General features: G+C 38.6%; 2 protein-coding genes across 5 annotated transcripts in view; both read right to left on the bottom strand.

The window, feature by feature from the left end:
• Positions 1-6155, bottom strand: part of mtss1 (MTSS I-BAR domain containing 1) — a 57017-nt gene extending 50862 nt beyond the window's left edge. For all 3 annotated transcript variants that reach the window (XM_039692569.2, XM_039692568.2, XM_039692567.2), the window contains exon 1: positions 5419-6155. In XM_039692569.2, the coding sequence (XP_039548503.2) occupies positions 5419-5490 (72 nt within the window). In that variant the 5' untranslated portion in view covers positions 5491-6155. The remainder of the gene's footprint in view (positions 1-5418) is intronic.
• Positions 6156-8654: 2499 nt separating this feature from the next.
• On the bottom strand, positions 8655-15232 carry osgn1 (oxidative stress induced growth inhibitor 1). Of its 2 annotated transcripts, XM_039692871.2 has the most exons (6): positions 15016-15232; positions 12983-13050; positions 11879-12015; positions 11483-11674; positions 10391-10482; positions 8655-10042 (listed from the first exon to the last, which is right to left on the bottom strand). In XM_039692871.2, the coding sequence occupies exons 2-6, from the start codon at positions 13038-13040 to the stop codon at positions 8968-8970; spliced, it is 1554 nt and encodes a 517-aa protein (XP_039548805.2). In that variant the 5' UTR covers positions 13041-13050; positions 15016-15232; the 3' UTR covers positions 8655-8967. The 2 variants fall into 2 exon arrangements, with proteins under 2 accessions (XP_039548805.2, XP_088990567.1); XM_089134441.1 differs by lacking the exons at positions 12983-13050; positions 15016-15232 and adding an exon at positions 12676-12953.
• Positions 15233-15660: the final 428 nt, after the last annotated feature.

Below are 15660 nucleotides of genomic sequence, written 5' to 3' on the forward strand. Positions count from 1 at the left end.
ATAACGAGTTTATTCGACTATTTCTTTTCTTCCTTGTAGGCCAGAAACGAGATTTCCTTAGATTTCCACGACGCATGCGTGAGAACTGAACTGAAGTAGTGTAAGGAGATCGCAATTCTCGCGCATGCGTTGTGGAAATCTAAGAAGTCTCGTTTCTGGCCTACAAGGAAGAAAAGAAATAGTCGAATAAACTCGTTATTTTTGTTTGTTTTTTCACACAAAAAGTATTCGCGTCGCTTGATAAACATATAGTTGAGCCACGGTAGTCACTTGGGATATTTAAAAAATATATTCATTTTTGGGTGAACTAACCCTTTAAACCTTCACTGGAAATACCGCCGTAGAGCCCATTATAAAACCCACCACTCAACCAATTGCCACCATAAGCGAGGTGGAAAAGTGGGAAAACTCCAATGTCACCAACCAGTCATCACAAAGGAGCTTCAACACTGTGTAAAAAAACTGTATTTTGAGCTATTTGAGCTGCCCTAGTTTCCTGTAGTTCAAGAAATGATGGGTAATGTAGTCTTTCAGTGAGCGCCAGCTCTCGCCTCAGAAATGTGAAGTTAGTTCTGAGAAAAGTTGAGAAGAGATTTTCTTATCTAAACAACGACTTTCAGACATTTTAAGTATTCCTTAAGTGTCACTTTCAAATACTCAGATTGGCCACCAAACTCTTTAACATCGTAATCAGCCGCTGAAAAACCCAAATGGGTCAACCACTACTGAACATCATAAAGCACTCCAAACTGAGTCATAAAGTCTCTCATTAGCACAAGCTTTGCATGTCAGTAATAAGCACCTGTGCGTGCATATGAGGGTGTGCCTGCTTTAGCTGGCAGTAAGGGTGTATCCAGTATGTGTGCGTGCGCGCACGTGTACTAGACGTACGAGTGTCTGGCGAGTCTTAAACAGGTTGTGTTTCAGAGGTGATTCACAGGCAGGCCTGTGCACGGTACATTCAATACTTACTCATGATGGGGGGGATTGTGGGATGGTGGAGAGGGGGAAGGGGGACGTCCTGAAGAAGGAATGTGCACAGGCAGGCAGCTCCTCAGCTGTAGACTGGCGTCATCCCAAACGGGGAGGACAGAAATCATTAGTTTCAGCAATACATCTTAAGCTGCCACACAGCCTGGCTGATGTCAACAAGAAGCGTTGAAGCCTTTTAATGATCAGGGTCCTGCAGGACTAAACCCTGAGTGGTTGAGGGGAAGGAATGCAAAATGGCTGCAAAACAGCTTAAAAGCCCGTTCACACCAACGATAACTAAAAGGATAAAAATAGTTTAAAAAAAAAACAGTTCTAAAAGTAAAAGAATAGCAGAATCCACACCACCACTATGACGATAATGGCACAAAGAAATAATACCATTAGAATCACCTTTAGATTTTATTTTTCCAGCTGATAAACAAAAAACACTGACAGACAGACAGTCAGAATACGTTCTCAGACAATACGTTCCCAACGGAAGTCGTACTACACAGTGAAAAGCGCCGGACGCGGGTAGAACAAAAATGGCGGAGAGATTAAAGTTTGATTTTGTCAGTCCTGTAGGATCTCTCTGATTAGGGTTATGCTGCGTGAGGAAAGTTGCTCAGGACGTTGACATGTCAGGTCGGCTAAAAAATGTGATATAGTGGTCAATAGTTCAATGTCTACCTTCAATTTAATTGTATTAACTGCCCTTATAAACGTTAGAAAGTCATGAAAATAAAAAATGACATGACAACTTATCGTTATAAAATCATTATTTATTTTATTAAAAGTTAATAATTCAGGTTTGTTTATCAGTACCATAGCAACGCTCAACTTCAGCTGGGATTGTCGGATAGGAACCGTCCGTAGCTTTTCGCACGAGTTCAAATTTTTTAACGCATCCGGATGATCAACGGACACGATTTTCTTCGCACCGCACTCGGTCGGACCCGTTTCGGACCCATTCGTGTGCGGCCTGCGAATCTCCATAGGAAATGAATGACTTCCGGTGGTTTCGCAGCCGCATCGGAGCTGATTTCAACTGCCAGTGTGAAGGCGGCGTTACACCCCTAAAGTTTGGGCTTTTAGTTTGTGCTTGAAAGAAAGCATGCTGCTGTGAAGGAAAGAAAGGTGCACAGGACGAAATGCAGAAGCGGCACAATAATCGTTTTACCTCGATTAACTTTTTTTTCATAATCATTGGAATAGAAGAGAAAATTTTAAATCAGTAACGAGAAAAAATAAATAAATAAATAAATAAAAATCATACAACCCTACCGCATATGCTCAACAATGAGTGTTGCACATACAAGTGACACAGATTCAAGTCCAGCTCACATCCTCACGTTCTATTTCTGGGCTTTTTCTAATGCAATAAATTATTTTGTGCAGCACTTTTGTCCATTTTCATCATAGTAGATGCCTCTTTTCTTGTTCTAACGCATTTCAGTACAACTGAACTATACTCAGGATAAGGGTACAATATTTATCTAGCAAAATCTGATCCCAGTACAGCACCTTATTAAAAAAGTGCAACAAAAGGGGAACACTCTGGGGTTACCTACTGTCCTCCTGTCAACTTGTGAACCCTACAAAGACACATTTCTTCAGCAAGGTCTGTGTATTATGATAGAAACCAATCTTTCACGGTATTTTTGCAGGTGGAGTTGGAATTCTGCTGTGCTATCCTTCTCTCCAAATAAATGGAGGTGTCCGATAATACCTACAAACACGCTGGTCCAATAAAGATCACACGGCACGGGGCAAAGGAATCTTTCACAGTCAGGCACTGCGTTTCATTATTCAATAGATAGTTCATCTATAAATTAAAATGCTGCCTTCATTTAGAGATATTTAGTCATTAGAAGTTGCATAAGCCTAATTATAAAGAACATGAGCCCTTATTATAGTTCTATGGAAATTATAGAATGGCAATTTCATTACCATGACTAATAGTCATATGGAACGACATAAGAATGTGATGATGACAGAATTATCATTTTTTAACTGAACTATCCCTTTGATTACGTTCAGCTGTTGATAGAGCGTAACCTACTTCTCTGGTAAACAAAAAGAGACAACATTTCTTAAGAACAGAAACTCATCCTTCCGAAAGAATAGCTTTAGACCAAGCGTTTAACATCTCTGAGAAGCAGAATCACAGACTGGTCTAAATGATGTGAAGGAAACATCAAGTCATATGCATTCCAGAAAACACTCGCTTCAGTCCATAAATGTCAATCTATGAAGCAAAAGAAAGAATCCATCAAGGTCCAAGATGTTAACCAAGCTCACATCACACTACCTATACATTCAAAAAGCATCAATACTTTTTATTATTTCTGAAAGAAAACATATGTGCTAAAGTACAATATCAAATTCACAGAAGAAACAACTTTCACCTTGGCAGCTTGACTTTATTTTTCATCAATGACTCGGTCTCAGACTATAATTTATATTTGCACTTTTGGCTTTTACAGCCTACGCTTAAATTCAGGGCCGTCAATGCAAGTGACATTCAACATAAGCAAGCAGCCGTAAAGCACTTTAAACAAACTACTTTACATGCATTGCTGTTGAACTTTGTTGAAATTTGTCTAAAATAAATGTATGTACTTATACTGTGAATATATAAATGTAAGCTATGCACTTTGTATTGTTTGATTCAGAGCTTACATTAAGTGCTCGATCGCAATGCATTGCAAACTAACTAAAACTCTCTGCTCCATGAACTTGGACACCCATGTACACAGTTACACACGAAGGTCAGAGATATTTATTGAGTACTAACAGGCCAAAATGTACTAGCCTTAGCCCTGCAGCTGTTTTTCTGTGAATCATATCTTTACATGTACGCAAATCCATGCACACACACTCACACACACACACACACACACACACAAAATCATGGGGATATCCTGCACACTTCCTCCTTCCTGTGAGTCAAGTGTGCCATTTCCACATTACCAGCATGCATACAAATTGATAGCTGGACCTTGCCCAAAAAAAAGAAAAAAAGAAAGAAAAAAAAAAAAACACCTGCTGGTCCATTCATTCATTTCATTTTTGCTACTGTATGCCCAAAGTGAGTGCAAATAAAAACATGGAAATTTACTTAATTACTATTGAACTGATAAGCATCATAGATGCAAAACAACAAACTATATTCCTAATATAACCTGACCCAAAAATGTATTTGGACACGCAGAACTTACTTATGTCGTGCCATTGCATTATACATAATACAATTAATTTATTATCATCTATTTTCTCTTATATTTTAATTACCATATTTTGTAATGTTCAAAATACTAAAGGTCCAAATACTTTTTGAGAGCATCCATATACAAAAAACTGTCTAGATATTGATATCACGAATAAAGTCTGAGTCATATTTGAGCCATGTTTACAACAGGATGTGACACACTATGCCTCCTGCTCACATGGGCAGGCACACACCACAACACATTTTCAACTAAGCAAACAATTAGTCATTTATGATGATGAACATTAAAAGTCCAGTGTTTGACAATGTTCCTCAAAAGACTTCATATTGCCTAAAATGGCATCATAACAGTTTATTGAAGCTTCACTAATTAAGAGATCATCAGACCATAACTTACCACACATGTGCAGAGACTGTTGACTAGATCTTCTGACAGATGACAAACTGACAACTACGCTAAATAATAGCACAATGAATAATATAGTCATATACAAACATATTTAAATATTTAAGCCCTATTTAAATGCCATTTGAGACATAAACCAGTGTTTTTGAAGTTTAAGCACTTTGGTATATGATTTTGCCATGGTTCTGCTATCATTATATCCCTGCAATAGGATATTATGGTAATATCGTATTTTTGGAAATGCAATATTTGTGGACATTGTACCATTGCATCAAAATACCACAGTACTGAAACGCATGTACCACGGTATTTACGTTGTACTTCAAAGCAAAATATACTAGTACCATAGTAGCCTACATTTTTCTGTTAATTATTATAATTAGAAAAATACCATGGTCCGTGTCTAATTAGCCATGTTAATACCATGGTACTTTCATGTTAGTGTGACAGCATTACCTTTGAAGTCCCTTTGAACATATCCATCATGAAAGCTGGAATAACCTACATTTTGACTGTTTTACAAATAACCTGAATGCATACTAGTCTTTCTAACTAGTAAATGCACTCATATATCCGAGATGATAAGCGTACAGAGATGTAAATGATGAATTGAAGAGGATGCACATCACAGGGCGGCTGGATTCACATCTTTCACCAACCGGCCAACCACAGAACTGTTGCCAACCCTCCAAAACAGCTGGAAAATAACTTATTCTGAGCCTTTTTACAGGCACACTCCAAACCCACACATGATGTTGGGGGGGAATCAAAGCATCTGGTTTGTTATTTTAATCTGAGAAGGACTCACCTTCATGTCGTTCATGATGATTTGGAAGAGCCCTCCCAAAGCGCTGCACTCCTTCTCCATTCCCGCATCCATTTTACCACCCCAAAACACGAGCAGCGTTGACACTTATCCTCCTTATGAAAGCTCGTCTCGAAACCCGCTGTCAGTGTCTGAAGGGTTCAGTACGAGGCTGTATTTGAAGGTTGTCGTGTGAACAAGGCAAATGAGGATAAATTAACGCAAAATAGAAAGTGTTATTCCGCTGATTGGCTGCCCGGCGCAAGTAAACTAGTCCCGGCCACGCAACTTACTAAACCTCTGGAAAATACATCACATCGCCACGATAAAAGTGAATAAAAAGCCTAAAACGGGATTTTTTACAACAAGTCTCCAGGTCAAAAAAGGTGCCACGTAAGCACAGGTAAACCCGCAAGGAAAACTGACCGTTGAAGTACCTGGCTCGGCGTTTTCAAAAGCTTGCCTCTGCTGGATCGATAGTCACGTTAGTTTAGATCGCGACAACCGCCGTGTTTTTTATTCCTCATGGTTTCATTCAGTCGATCCAGCCGCTGATATATCCTTAATAGTGATGATTTTGATCGGTTGCAGTTTGAATAAGGCTTTCGGGTGAAATTAATACGGAAAAACCTGACTAAAGTTTCGACTCCTGATAGATTCCACAGAGCGAGTGGTAAACATTATTCACTCCTGGCTGGCTCACTCTCTCTCGCGCTTTCGAGCCCGTTTGTGTGGATCAGCAGGCGGACGAACTCAGAAAGGGGCGGAGCTTGAGCACTTCGGATATCTTCGTGCTTTTTCGACAATGTTACTTTTGTCATCGACAGATTAGTTGACATTTTGATAGTATATTTCATTAACATGTCCCCAAGTTCTTATGTAGGCTAAAATACATACTTTTGTATAACCTTACATCATTATTTAGAGACGATATGTGTACAATATGTGTGTATATGAAATATGTGTACATTTACAAAGTTTTGTTTTTGTCACAACACAGGGCAATTTAAGACACAAGAACAGGTACAAGCAAAAATGTGATTAAAACTTGTGAAAGGTCAGGGTAACCAGCTAAATCACCTAAGAATACAATAAAAAAAAATTCCCCTTATACATACAGTAAATACAATTCCATCAAAACTTTTGATGATGAATAAAATTGTTTAATTGAATTTATTTGTTTATGTATTTATTTCCATTTTGGTCTTTTAAAACATTTTATTTAAATGGTTTAAAAATATGTATATATATTTTATTTACGTTTTTTGAAAGTTTATTTTGAGGAACCTGGTAAATCCTGTTACAAGAAATTTAGTGACTTATGACTGAATGCTGTCCACATTGCTAGACTCAGTCTTCCTAAGCATTTTATTACATGTATTTTAACCAGAATAAACAGATCTACATCCTGTTACATTTATCTACTCACAAGAGAGCTAGTTTTCAAGGATTCATATCACATCTATGAGTCAGCATCATTGTAATCTTGCCAACCCTTGTGCTGTTAGGTTACCTGACATTACGAAAGGAGTCCACCTTTCAGCTCAGCGTCTCATAGCAACACAGACGTGATAAATTTAGCATCCCTTCCTCTAGTGGCCTCCTGTCTGTCTGCCGGAGAGAGGTCACCTTGTTCAGCAGTCTGCAGTGGGCTTCAGGCTTCATGTGCCCACTCATAGCACAAACACAAACTCACGAAGCTCATGGATAGAGCATTTAACTCTGTATTTAGGGCCCATTTTAAGTGTTGCTATGAAAACAAACAGGTCAAAATCACTCACAAAGGATTATTAATGATATGTTTTTTGCAGTTCTCCACGATTAGAAGGAAGGTGTTTTTTTAAAATAATTTATAGAGATTCCTCTCACCATAAGCAATATATAACTGATTAAATATTTTAGAGTTGAGCCAAAGTATAACTTACATTACATTATATTCAGTATTTAAAAGGAGTTTCTAACATGACTGCTCTGGTACTGAAGATGTACTTTATAGCTGTAGAAGGTGCTTACTACCATCTAATGGTGAAACTTTAGTAATGCAGTAGTGTTTGCATAGCAGATGAAATACTAACATATTGTACTTTTTTTTTTTTTTACATAATTTTATATTTTATAATTTCATATTGAAATAATATTGTTTAAAATGAATAAAAATCTATTGACTACATCTATCAGTGTTGCTTATGCAACACAGAGAAACCATTTTGTCGTCATGTGACAAGAAAACCGTCAAAGTTTTTAAAATATATTATATTTTGGCTCTGTTTTGGACGGAAAACACATTACAAAAGTTGTAACCGTGAGAAAATGTGTCACTTTATAATGCAAAACTTATTTGTCTTTGACCTATTCTTAAATCTTCACAGTAATAGTAAGGTACTAGCTGTGGAAAAACACACGAAGACACAGTATTGCGTTGTCAAACTCCATTTATTTTGTGCTTTATCTTTTGTTGCGTTTGACTGCATGATTTTGTTTGTATTTTTACCCTTTCCAAAAGGTACAAACATGTTTAATCAGAGCTGCCAGGGATCATAACTTATAGGCAAATAATACAGTAGAATAAGTTTAAGATAAAACAAATGTTGCAATGTTCAGTGTAGAATCGCTTTCTTAAAAAGGAAATAGATATGCATTTTACAAAAAAAAAAAAAAAGTACAGTTACTTTATTGCATCAAAGGGTCCTCAGGGCCATGCATCAATCTTATAGGCAAAGTTACATTTGGCCCATAATAGTTATCATAGTCATAAATAAGCTTATGTGGGATGCACCATTCATTAACATAATGTCATGAAAGTTCACTATGCTCGATGCAATGCTGCTGGCTCCAGTCACCGTGTGCAAAGGCCCTCCCGTGGTCAGATTTGTAAGTGCAGCCTGACCTCACTGAGGTTGGACTTTTGGTTAGCAACAGCAGAATGTAATGAAACACTTTTAAGAGCCCTAATACTAGACAGTCAAGTCAGGTTTGCTTCTGGTATAACTAATGGACTCACTTAAAGGTGTATGCTTTACTTGGGAAGACAAACATTTAAAATGATACAATGATCTTTCTGATTTTTTAGGTCCACTAAGATTTCTACATTCATCAAAGAAGACAATACAGGCGTCAGTACCAGCATCGATACAACCGCGGCATTTGCTTGGCAAAGATTCGTTTTCCGTTTTCCTTACATGAAGAAAATGTTAGATTTGAAAACACAGCAATTACAAACATTAATTTGGCACAACAGATCACGAGTAGTGTTTTGTAAAAGCAGCCATGCACGAACGAATCCCTGAAGTCAAAGCACCATGTCTCCGTAGACTTACGTAGATTAATGTTTATGCCCGGTTAGTTAGCCATTAACTACACAAATCTGTGTCCGTGCATTCGCAGTCTGCATGCAAGCACTTGCAGTAGGATATCAGAGCCGTTCAACGTCTGGTTCATTCGTGTCAAAACCACCGAGCACGTTCTGATAAGTGGGGCATTTCTGAAAGATTATGGAAGCACCCGATAGCTATACATAAAAATCTCTTTTCACACCTTCAAGTCTGTGTCTTTTCATGATTCCAAAGTGCAGTTGGTCAGTTTAATATTCAATAAGCTGGTTTTGCAATGTTCTTTGTTCTTCTGTCGTTTTGTACTTTGTTTGCGTGCGATGTCACACGCAATAGCCAAAGCTCCGCCTTTCAGGAACCGCACAAAGTTCTCACCCACCAGTGGACCCATGGCATACACCCCTGGCTCCTTCACGCTCTCATACGTGTACGGATCCACGTCAAATGGGTTCCTCCGACAGCTGATTGGCTCTTCCGAGTCCAAACCAAGTGGGCGACCGTGTTCTGGGAGGAATGACAGGTTGGGATGGGCACCAATCAAAACGAGCGCCATTGAGACTTGTAGCACTGTCTGTAGCCCTCCCTCATCCTCTAGCACACACTTGCCATCAGGTCTGAAGGCCACCACGCGGTGCTTTGGGTAGCTGAGGTAACCAGGGTAAGAGGTATACGGGTTGGTGTTCTCCGCAGGTGAAGTAAGAGCTTCGTTGGACAGATTAACCTTTGCATCACCCACTTTGTGTTGCTGTTGGCTCATCATTTGGTGCACTTTGTGGTACTCAGGGTAGAGAAGTTTGGGCAGTTGGTTGAAGATAAGCGCCGGATCGGTCACGGGTCGCCTAAAGGCGTGATATACAGGTGTGTTCAAGTGGTGAGCCGCGAGAACCGCATCTGCTGCCGTCAAGCCAGCACCGACCACAAGAATTGGCTCGGAGGCATGGTCCAAACGGCCTGAGGAAATGGCGGCCTCCAGCTCCCAGAAGCTGTGGCACACGAAGGAAAGGTTTTCGCCTTCCACGTCGAGACGGGCTGGGATGTCATGGGTTCCTGTGGCGAGCACCACGTTCTCTGCATATACGCAGAAAGGGACTTCAATTACTTCCTTTCCATCAGCACCATTTGCGTTTCTCTGGAGGCCTTCGATCTTCCAAACGGAGCGGTCCGATTCAAGGGAAACCCGAGAGAGTGAGGTTACGGTGGTGCCGCAAGCAAAGCTCCTCTCCAGACCCATTTTAGTCACATAGTGCTGGTAGTAGGACGCAATCTCGGCTGGCGTGGCCCGGTCATTACGTAGATTTCTACGTGCACAAAACACAAATGTTAGATGATCAGTTTCATCATTTTAGTCATTTCAAACTATGTGTTATACTCGTGACGCCTCATTTATTCACACAAAAAGCAAAGATTATGACTTTGGTTGGGCTCAAAACAAACATAGCAAGATTAAAAGCACCACAGTATATACACATTTTTAGCTGAATTGAATATACTATTCAGTTAGCAAAAGAGAAAACCCAATGTTAAGACTAACACAATGCAAGAATCTTATTTTCATATTTGTGCTTTCAAATCTATGCCAAGAATTTTTCTTGAAATCTGAGCTCATTATTCTCTATGCTGATTTCATTAAGTTTTAATTTTCATACTTTCGTTTATCTCTCATCCAGTCCTTCAACTTCAAACCAGGAAGTTCCATCCAGTTAGCCAAGCTGAGAGTCAACATTGAGCCCTCCATTGCCTGCCGGCATAAAGAACAATAAAGTCAAATCTTGATATGAAGCAGGCAAAGCACATGAATAACATCTGATCAAACTGGTACAAAAACTCAACAGAAGTTGCTTTCAGACATGCAGACAATGCAAACTTCTGTATTAGGGTGAACCTCATGAACATATTCAAGTCATATTTCACCCTATTTCTCATTACTGTAACCTGTCTGAACATTTTACTCGTGCTCAATGGTGATTCCATTTAGATTAATTAGTAATGCAGACATTTTAACTATATTACAGTAAAAAAATATATATAATTAACCAATATATTTTTAATGTAATCAGCAAATTTAAATAAATCAATCAATCAATCAAATCAATCAAATTTTCTTTATTCAGTCATGATGTTATTATAGACACAACAATAATCTCCACTACAACAAAATAATAACATTCATTACTGAATAGGAGCATAAAGAAGACATAGTCTTATAAATTAATGCCCCTTTTTTCAATTATCTAAGCTTATACAAAACAGATGGCTCGCCATTTTTTTTTTCTTCCGTTCCCCTTCCTTTCTATATATATATATATATATATATATATATATACATACACACATATATATACATATATATACATACACATACATATTTCTTCAGTATTATTTCACATCTCAGCAATTAACAATTACCAATTTAGAAAAAAAACAAAAAACAACAAAAAAATAAATAAAAAATAAAACATTATTTCTTATGCTTCATTTCCTTCGTATTTTTCAAGTACATATTTTTTGTACATTTTATTGAATTGAACAATCGATACTTACTGCCCAAATATAACTCATTGAATATACAACAAATACTATCACAACTTTTACGTGAAATATAACTTGATTTTTATTTAGATTTTGGAGCGCAACATGACCTGGTCCTGCATTTGTGACATTCAAATAAACAATGATCCAGTTTCCTGAAAAAGTGAACAATGTGAGCACTGAGAAGAATTTTAGGAGTGGTTACTTACATGCCAGGCCCCTCCAGGTGGTCCCTTCCCCAGTACAAGGTGAGGAGTGGCCCTTTCCGGCTCATGTCGCCATATCAGCGGGGAAGCGCAATCCACCCCAAAGTCGCCATCTGGAAGGAGGAGGGCATCGAAGAGCACAGCCACAGGGTTTGAGGAACGGCCCTCAACACCTTCACACAGGTACTCCAGATCCTATATGCATATATAAAGAAAAAACTGTTTTTTTTCTGTATTTGAACAAGAATGTGTGCAAGATCTTGTCAACTGTTGTCAATATTCACTAATCCTTGGAATAGGCTATTAGAGACTTTTGTTGAAAACCACTACAATGGATCACCATTTGTTATGTAAAGAGGTGTGGTAATTGTGTCTAGAGGGATTAAATGTGTGAATTACCTGGTCAAGCAAAGACAGATGTGCGTTCGCGGTCAGTTTGTTATGCAAAATTGGGTTGGGATGGAAGCCATTGGGGGAAAGGTAAGGCGTGTATCCCGACAGCAAATAAGAGAGACAAATCCCTGATGGTCCATTACCTGTTGGAAACAAAGCCATGCATGTGGATAATGAATGCTCTAGAATATATTCCCCAGAGAGCTTTTCATTTCTCTCTGAAATCGGCCAGTGAAGGGATAGTTTCAAAAATTTAAATTTTCTCACCCTGAAGTTGTTCCAAACCCGCATTCATTTCTTTGCTTTGTGAAACAAAGATATTTTGGAGAACATGGGTAAAGAAAAAAGTCAGTGGGGCCTTTGAAGTGTCTGGTTACTAACATTCTTTAAAATATCTTCTTTAGTGTTCAGCAGAAGAAAGAAACTCTTACAGGTTTTGAACAACTCAGGGCGAGTGAATGACAACAGGATTTTCATTTATGGGTTAACGAACCCTTTAAGCTGACAAAATTTAGAAACAGTCACAGAACAATAGTCTGAGCCTTGCAGTTTTTGTAAGTGGGTGGTGAATGGCTGGAAGAAATATTTATGATTGGTAAAAAAAAAAAATCCTCCAATTCATCCGTCATCAGCACATCCAGAATTTTTTCCGCATTTAAACATGGTAAATGTTTTAAACTGAAGGCACTACTACTCAATTACAGCCAGGTAGCTGAAATAATTATGAAAGTAAACAAAATTGTGAATATACAAAAACCCAAAGGGTTGGTGGATGTGCAGAACATTGTAATTAATAGGCGTACCAATTATGCTGAGCTTTCTGCAGAGTTCTGCATGCCCAGATTCCATTTGAGCCTGTCCATTAGTTAATTTTGGACCTTGGCTGCAATACAACATTTTAAATTGCTCACAGAAGTACAGTCGAGATAAAAAAAAAGGTGAAAATGAGAGAAAAAAACCAATAGTACAAGAATAGGAATATTTTGGATGCATTTTGCATGTTGTGAGTGCTCATGGAAGAGACAGTATCATGAGACTGTTACATGTACTCACAAAACCCACTTAACCCCATACAGCTTGAAACAACAAATATATAATGTTGACTCTTACCAATAATGACGACAGGCAGGATATCCTCCGAAAATGTGCCTTTGTTGTACATCTCCATAATGGCTCCCCTATCACATGCAAAAAGAGAACAAATGGCGAGCTGCAAAAGCTATCAGCACAACCATAAAACACCCTCCCAAGATACACAATCCCAGTCCAGATCACTACATCCCCTCCCCTTGACCCCTTCCATGATGGTCATTACTACTAATAATAGTGACTAATACTTCCCCCTTCTATTAGATAACCCTATATAATCTGCATTATAGTAAGGCAGGCTGTAAAGCTTCAGACAATAATTCTGAATCAACAGAAATGTTATTACATAATAACAGGTATGGCTAGACGTTTTTTTCACCAGTTAAAATGCGATTAAGATTTCTACTGGTAACAACAATTGTTGATGTCAAGAACAGACATTTGTACTAGTAACCATGTATTTATTGAGATCAAAAATTATGATTATTACTAGTAAGAACTGTATTTCAAGAATTGAATTTGAACATCAGGCCATTTAACTAGTGAAAATACAACTACAGACTGTATTATAGTATTATATTATAGTTTTAACTAGTTGAAATGTAATTATTGATAGCAAGAATTCGTATTTCTGCGAGTGATGTCATTGTTGATAATAAGAATTAACATTTTTAATTCCTTATCAAGAATTAGCATGTAAACTAGTAAAAATGTAACTGTTGATATCAAGAATTGATTTCCTGAGAATGAATTAAAGTGAAAACGGCTTGCCATATAACAGGCATGATAAAATGAGAAGTTCGTTGTAACCATGACTGTGCAGAATTTGTTAAAGTGACCGTACCTCTTTAAAGTTGTTCGCGCCTCGCTTAACATAGCTGAGTCATTCCGAAAAGTTGACCACACGACGTGACACTATTTTCTCAAATACACTTTTAATATAAGCTCTGTTCATTATATGCACAATAAATATATACATGTCGTGTATAATGAACGTAGCAGCAGTTTAGAGACCTTCCCGTTTTCATGAATGAAGGTCGGTGTGTGCCGAGGGGAGTGGCGGAGGGAGGGGCGGGGGGCTTCATTGACTAATACGTCCGACACGTTTTCTGTGATCTGGACGATTTATGAGGCTGCAGCAGCTGCTGAAAATCATGTTCATGTCCAACTCATATGGGTCATACAAGTTCAATGCTAGTAAGAGAAGCTTCAAATTGTGGATTTTATCTCACAGAATTTAAAGGGATAGTTCGCCCAAAAATGAAAATGTCAGCTGTTACCCACCCTTTAAAGAGTTTCTTTCTTCTGCTAAGCACAAAAGAAGAAATTCTAAAGAAATGACGACTTCCATAGTAGTAAAAATACGTTGGAAGTCAGCCCTACCGTTTAAAAACATTTTTCAAAATATAATTTGTGTTCAATAGAAGAATACAACTCATACAGGGTTGGAACCTCCTGGGGGAGAATTTTCACTTTTGGGTGAACTATCCCTTTAAGACCAATTTCCCTACTTATCAAACAAAAAGCATGCGCTATTTTACACGTAACGTAACGTAACAGCGAGCCGCGTGCACAGGTCATCCTCACAGAATTTTCCAGAGGTCATATGCGTTTCCCAGCGACGACTTCATCGTTTCCCAGTCGCAGTTAGGATGAACAGATCCCCTCAGAAAGAATGCAGCTCAACTAGGTTGCACTTGCAGAAGATTACGAAAGCACTTGCAGAAGAGTACGTAAATCGGATGCCGGATGCTTATTACGTGCGCGTGCGCTTTCATAAGCGTGCCGTCCACTCTGTCCAGACCTCTAATGGTCTATACCAGACATAATACATGTATTTATTATGTCTATGGTCCAGACATGCACACGAGAGGAGACAATTTCCATAATGTTATCCGACAGACACATTACGACGCAACACCATATTAAGGAAACAAAGATCAGTTATATTGACCTAATATAATAGATGAGATCAAATATGATGATGACCCTTTGTAATGTAATTGGCGTGATGAAAGCAAGCCATCACGACTTGAATGTTAAAAGACACCTACCTTTAATGCAAATATCCGAGATCCAAATAAGCCACGCTTCTTCGCTTAAGACAGCAAAGTCTTGTTGTACAAGCAGCGCGGTTGCAAAGATATTTTAAAACGAAATGTAAAATACACACAGCTTCCCCCCGACCGGCTGTAAAGAGAGAAGCCGCGCGCGCGCACACACACACCCCACGATACTCGACTCGTGAGTCGTGCGCCACTAACGGGTTTTATAATTCTTCTTCATAGTCCATCCCACGACCCAATCATCGCAAGTTAGTAAGATAAAACGCTTGTGATTGGTGCAGTGGGGTGTGACGTATGAGGGTCTTGTAGCTTGTAGTTTTCCACTCACTGAAAATGATCTCATCCCTGATTGGCCTGAATCTTGTGGTCACTCCACATCAGCCAATCGGCACACGCAGCGGCTTGAACAGAGCAGAGTCGCTGCATTACCTCCTCCCTAAAAGAAAATTATGACCTTTTTTGGCTCCCTCAACAATTATTTCAGCATTTCTTTTGTAATAACAATGTTAATTATTTCTGGAAGATTCTTTAGTCACAAGATTAAATCTCTGAACATGTATTCATTACAGAATTGCAGATTGCTCATGAATGACAGCAATGAGAACTCCTGAAGGTTTTGTGTATTTTGCTCAT

The sequence above is a fragment of the Pimephales promelas genome, chromosome 8, assembly GCF_988280905.1.
Source record: "Pimephales promelas chromosome 8, fPimPro1.hap1.1, whole genome shotgun sequence".
NCBI classification, from domain to species: Eukaryota; Metazoa; Chordata; class Actinopteri; order Cypriniformes; family Leuciscidae; genus Pimephales; species Pimephales promelas.

Excerpts from the sequence above, each read along its gene's own strand:
- osgn1 (XM_089134441.1), bottom strand. The coding sequence starts at position 12,865 with ATGCATCCAAAATATTCCTATTCTTGTACTATTGGTTTTTTTCTCTCA. Across the intron at positions 10,483-11,482 it reads CACCTGGAGGGGCCTGGCAT|GCAATGGAGGGCTCAATGTT; the intron begins GTAAGTAACCAC and ends TTATGCCGGCAG. Across the intron at positions 10,043-10,390 it reads TGGATGAGAGATAAACGAAA|AAATCTACGTAATGACCGGG; the intron begins GTATGAAAATTA and ends TTGTGCACGTAG.